Source organism: Pteropus alecto, unplaced genomic scaffold (genome assembly GCF_000325575.1).
Source record: "Pteropus alecto unplaced genomic scaffold, ASM32557v1 scaffold98, whole genome shotgun sequence".
NCBI classification, from domain to species: Eukaryota; Metazoa; Chordata; class Mammalia; order Chiroptera; family Pteropodidae; genus Pteropus; species Pteropus alecto.
In genome coordinates this window covers 14,524,361-14,530,453 of record NW_006443570.1, presented here as the reverse complement: position 1 = coordinate 14,530,453, position 6,093 = coordinate 14,524,361, and the positions used below count along the sequence as shown (strand labels likewise).

Genomic DNA, 6,093 nt, shown 5'->3' with positions numbered 1-6,093 from the left:
ACTCTACTCTCAACAGAAAGTGGAATGATCCAGTTAAAATATAAATCAGATCATGGCTCAGAACTCTCCTCTGATTAAAACCCTTTAGTGGCTTCCCAACTCATTCAAGGAAAAGCTGAAAGCTGTATAGTTAACTACAAAGTCTTGCATGGACTGGCCTTCCAATACCACCCTGCCCTCATTTTTTGCTATAGCTTGCCTCATTCCCCACTCTGGCTCTATCTTGCACCTTCTAGGCACACTCATGCCACAGCACGTTTATACTTGTTCCTTCTGCCTACAGTGCTTTCCTCCCAGATATCCTCATGTCTCATTTTCCTCCAGGTCTTTGCTCAAACACTTTCAATGAAGCCTCCCCTGGCTATTCTCCTGTCGGCCTTCTCTATTTAATATTTTTTTTCTTAAACATTATTCCACTAACAGTCTATGTTTTACTTATTTTGTATATGTTCTCTCTCACAGAAGATAAGTTTCACGAGGCCAGGAAATTTTGTCTATTCTGTTTATTCTTGTTTTTCCAGTGCCTAGAACAGTACCTTGCACATAATAGGCACTCAGTAAGTGTGTGCTGACTGGCATACTAATAACACTCAGTGCTACAAGGCGTGCTCATCGTAAGTCATGCAAAATCTGTGGCAGATTCATGTCTCCTCCACATTGTGCTCACTGTTTGCCTAAATGTAGCTTTTAATTCATTGAGTTAAATGATGGGCATAATTTCTCATAGTATTTAAAATGTTTTTCTCTGTTTACTTTTTTTTTGGTTGAATGACTAATTCATTTAACTTAAACACACTGATATAACTCTATGTGAGTATGTATTTATATGTATAAAAATAAATAACTATGAAATGTTAGTGTTTTAAATAATTTTTAAATGTAAACAGAAACTAGTTTTTTAAAAAAGCAAAAGGTGTGAGTTCAGTGTTTAAGGATGATTAGCACTGCATAGACTTCCAATTTTAATATCGGGTATCCTAGTTTTATGATCCTCTCAATTATCACTTACCCGTTCATATTTTGGTGATACTATGGAGTTGAGAAAGTGAAAAATAGTAATTCAGACAATTCTTTAATTTTGTATTGATATGTTTAACAGAGGTGTCACTAAAATAAGAAAACCGATCAACTCTGTTGAAAATGAAATTACTGGGATATACTTGGTGTTGCAGCTACAAGACATCTTGTTTCCAGGACAGTCAGTGACTGGAGAAATAGGCTTCTATCTTTCAAGAGAGAACTGTCTATGCTGGTATTCTGTTAGACAGTAACTCTAAAAAATTATGTGTCAATATGAAGCTAGCTTTGGAACAAGCTGCATTATGCATTCTTTGCTATGTCTTCTGGTTATGTGATGATGGCAAATAATGAGTTAAAAACTATTTGTGCTTCACAGGGATACAAATATTTATATCTGACCCCTCAAGATTATAAGAGAGTCAGTGCTCTCAACTCTGTCTATTGTGAACATGTAGAGGATGAAGGAGAATCTAGGTAGGTATATATGTATCAGAATAATTTGGCCATAGATTAAAGGAAGGAGAATCTGATTATTTTTTCCCTACTGTTCTGCTAATCATGACCTTGAAGAGCAATGAAGATTTTTATATAATTTGGAGGTCTTAGGTTTGTATATTAGCTCTACTACTTATTAGCTGAAAGATTTTAATTATATTTATAATATTTATTCATTTTAGAAAAATCGGAGCATGTAAACAATTATGAATAAAAAATAAAAATCAACTACAATCCTATTGAAAGACAATTATTAATGTATATTCTTGCTGCCTTTTCTCTGTATATACCTTTTCTTAATAATTGGGTTGTAATAGAAAAACTTCTATAATTTGTTCTTTTCACTAAAAAATATTTTGGGAAAAATTTTGTATCTTCTTAAAATATTACTTGAGAACATGACATTATATGGCTTTACAGTATTTCTTCATAATGAATATATCACATTTGAACATTCACAAGTATTTTCCCAAATGTTAATCAGTTGCTCCAATACCATTTATCAAATAATTTACGCTTTCCTCACTTTTACAATAATCTTAATTCAGTTACTAGGCTTTGTATTCTGTTTTTGCTCTGTTAGTAGGCTAATGCCACACTATTTTAACTATTCTAGTGGGTTAGAGTTCATCACATTTTAAATTTTTTTCCAAGTTTCATTAGCCGTTTTTGTCTTTTTATATATAGGCTCATTTTTTTTTTTAATTCCAAAAATCTTTCCATAATGATTTTGATTCAAATTGAATTAAGCTTATACATTAATTTAAGAAGAGCTTACATCTTGATAATATTAACTCTTCCCAACAAGAAACATGGTATGAATTTTCCTTTTATTCAAGCGTATTTCTAAAGTTTTGTCGTTTTCTTCATATGGGTTTTGCCAGAAGTTGCCAATCTTTTTTGGTTCATTGCACCCTTACTGTCTCAGTAATTTTTTCATAGCACCTTTAAGCAAGAAAGATATACCTAATATTTCTGTTTATTACGTAGTCAGACCCAAACAGCTTCATAAGGATTTATTAATATGCCCAAACAACTTAGTAATCATTTGAAAATATACACATAATTGAAAATTTTTCCTATTTCATTCTTAATAATTACAGTTACTTACTAATTGTGATATTGGCATCTGCATGACATCTTAAACCTTGGAATCAGCTTGGACATAGTCTTGTTCTGCATTTTTGTGCAAAACTTGTGAGAGTTCTTTGTGTGTTTTTGTTTGTTTTTCACAGAAACTGTGAAAACTCAGCTTTGCAAAGATAGGACATTGTCAAAAGGAATGTAGCATTATCTAATGTTAAGATGTGAACTACCTAAAGCAAGTATTTCACATGGGACCTAACAGATATCACTTATCATAGTGTTTCTTTCAAAAGCTTAAAAACATCCTTCAATGCCTCTGGCATTTATTTCACTGTGGCAAGTGTGGGTATAGTGGGATTTTACCTATTTTTAAATGTTTATTACTAAATATTTTGCATTTTTTCTTACTACTGTAAATGGGATTTCTCCCTCTCTTATCATATTTTTTTAACTCTTTGTTACTGGTATCTCAAAAGAAAGCTGTTGTTTTTATATATTGCTTTTGTTAAAACAAATTGTTTTTCTTTTCCGAGCTTTAGTTTCCTCATCTGTAAGATGAAGATCAAGTAAACTAATATATGTAAAGCTGTTAGCACAGCACTGAGCACATAGTAAGCAGTCAAAAATCCTGGCCACTATTGTTATTCTCTGTAATAATGGAGATGATGTTATCTATCACACTAGATTGTTTTGAAGATCAAAAATGATACATATGAATGTGTTAATTGTATTACACTATACAAAGGTTTTCATTATAAATAACATTAAAATTTGGTACTACTTTAAAGAATGATAATCTTAATGGTAGAAGACTCTGATCATCAAGCAGAAAATGGGAAGTTTTTACTCTTTTTCATGTAATACAATGGGAGAAGATGCCATTTAACAGATTACAAACACCTTTGAAGCAATATGCAGTCCTTAGGAGGGAAAAGATGTGCTTTGCGGGCAAGGCTGACTGGGCTCATGAGTATTTGTGACTCTATGGCATGTGGATCCTATAAAGAAAACACATTAATCCCCTACTCCTCGCCCCCCCCCCACACACACACCCCTCCCCAACAAATTAATGTGGCTTGTTAACCCCTTAAGGGAGATTAGCTTTACCGGGAACATAACTCTAGAATCTAGAGTCTAGATACAGCGCAAAAGGAAGAGCAAAAAATAGAAAGGCAAGGGAAGCTGGGAAACAGAGATACAAAGCCACAGACCAACAGCAAGGGCAAAGAAAGGGAATTGATGGAGGGCTCAAAGTAAAGAAGGGAGGAGAGAAATATAGGAGCAAAAAAAAAAAAAAAAAGTATTTTAAGAGCCACTATGGGATACTTATTCATTATTTCAATTTATAAAACTGTGCCCAGTGCCAAGCCTTCTGGGTACACATGGAACAATAAATAAGATATGCCCATCTCTACTTCCAACTTTGTATTTTTCCTTTATTTTATTAGTTGCACTCCCCAACTCCCATTTCCCATTATCAGCTATCACTCCTAATCCCCTGCCAAGAAGACAGATGAGCGGCTCCCCCTGGATCCGCAGGATGCTTTCTAGACAACTTGGCCAGCATTTTACTTCTACACACATTCCATCTGCCCCTCCAGAGGCCTACAGCCAGGAACCCTTGTGTATATACTTTTGATATTTACAAAGGAGCTAAGATGGGAGCACACTTTTTTGACTTTAGAAATTGGGCTGAACATTCTTACTACACCTCTGGATATGTAAAATTTATTTAAAACTGCTGATTTATTGGCTATTGCTTATCATAGAGAGATAAACATTGATCCTACCTTTAAGACACTTGCTCTACAAAGTAAGCAAGGGCATCTAAAACCCAAGTGCCATCTATCTATCAAGTCCTCTCCTTATCGCTTTCATTTAACTCTCACATCAACCCTTAGAGGTAGCTACTATTATCCCCATTATGCAGAAGTAACTATTATCCCCAGAATCACATTGCTGTGTGTGTCAGAGCAGGGATTTAACCCTATTTACTTAATTCCAGATTGCCACCAGACAAAACAGGTACCAAGCTAAAAAGGAAAGATAAGTGAATGAAGAGTATAAGAAGAGAAGAGCCCTGGTATTATATACAAGCTTCTAGTATGCTTTTAGCAGCCTTTTAATGGTGGTTATTCTTTTAAAGTATTGTTCGTACTATGTTTAACCTTATAATTTGGTATGGCTGTATCCAATAGGTACAAGATAACTGATATTATCGGGAAGGAAGACGGAATTGGAGTAGAGAATCTTCGAGGTTCTGGAATGATTGCTGGAGAAACTTCATTGGCCTATGATGAGATCATCACCATTAGCCTGGTAAATCTTGCCTGAATATAGAATTTTCAAAGAGCTGACTGGGTAGCTAAGATTTCTTTTTGCTCCCATCCCTACTATTCAGTCCCATTAAGAAATGAGAACATTTCTTAAAAATTGCATATCTATTTGATTTTAATTGTGCATGGTAAAAGAAGATAGGATAGTGTAAATAACTGAATATCCCGGGTAAACCTATCACCTCCTTTTAGCCTTTAGTTTAACATCTTATTTCTCTAAATAGTCTACCAGAGTTTTAACAGCTTGAATTTCTTCTCTTACTTTCTTTATTCATAGCTCTAGTATAGGTACCAAGCATCTGAGAAATAGACAAAGGTATAAGAGAATTAAAAGGCCTCTGAACATTTAAGTGTCTAATACTTGAATCAGTGAATGAATTCCGTACTTTCTTTTCTTTGACCAGGAAATTGTTATTTTTGTATTGTTATTAATCAGACAGACTTCACAATATTTTTTTCTGTTAATGTGGGTTTTACATATCTGTGCCTTAGTTCTTACAGCTTGAGAAGGGTCATAAGTTTGTGACGTGTAGAATTTTTTTTTAAGGTTACGTGCCGAGCCATTGGAATAGGCGCTTACCTTGTTCGGCTGGGACAGAGAACCATCCAGGTTGAAAATTCTCACTTAATTCTGACAGGAGCTGGGGCCCTCAACAAAGTAAGTTCCTAAGGTTTGGGAGAAGTATGTGAAACCGTTTGAGCTTATTGCGAATTCTTAATTCAAGATCCTGACTAGGAGGAAGCCATTCATTCAATTCATGCCTTCCTTACACTATCTCTTCACTTTTCCTTCCATTTTCCCTGCCCATTGCCTTGCTTGTCTATTTATTCATTCATTTCCTTCAACAAATATTTGAGTATTTACTGTGTGTTGGGCACTGTTGCAAGCCCTATGGATATGTTAATGAACAAACCATATAAAACTCCTGCTCCAAAGAATTTATATCTTATTGTCTTTCTAGAAAGATAGAGAATTAATTTAATTCTTTTATTCTGCCCTCCCTCCCTTTTTCTCATCTATGGGTAAGTGATATTGCTGTCTCTGAAACAGCCTCTGAACATATTGAGGATACCAACTTTTAATGTTTTGAGAAATTTGTGAATGCACTTCTAAAAAGGGGAACTTAACGTGGTCCCTTATACATAGGCGACGTAC

The 6,093-nt window shown here is 34.6% G+C and overlaps 1 protein-coding gene across 7 annotated transcripts in view; it reads left to right on the top strand.

Moving 5' to 3' along the window:
* The window catches only part of ACACA (acetyl-CoA carboxylase alpha), a 244,968-nt gene that overhangs the window by 175,053 nt on the left and 63,822 nt on the right, over window positions 1–6,093 (top strand). For all 7 annotated transcript variants that reach the window (XM_025041628.1, XM_025041629.1, XM_025041627.1 and 4 more), the window contains 3 exons: window positions 1,397–1,494; window positions 4,800–4,920; window positions 5,485–5,595. In XM_025041628.1, coding sequence (XP_024897396.1) covers window positions 1,397–1,494; window positions 4,800–4,920; window positions 5,485–5,595 — 330 coding nt within the window. The remainder of the gene's footprint in view (window positions 1–1,396; window positions 1,495–4,799; window positions 4,921–5,484; window positions 5,596–6,093) is intronic.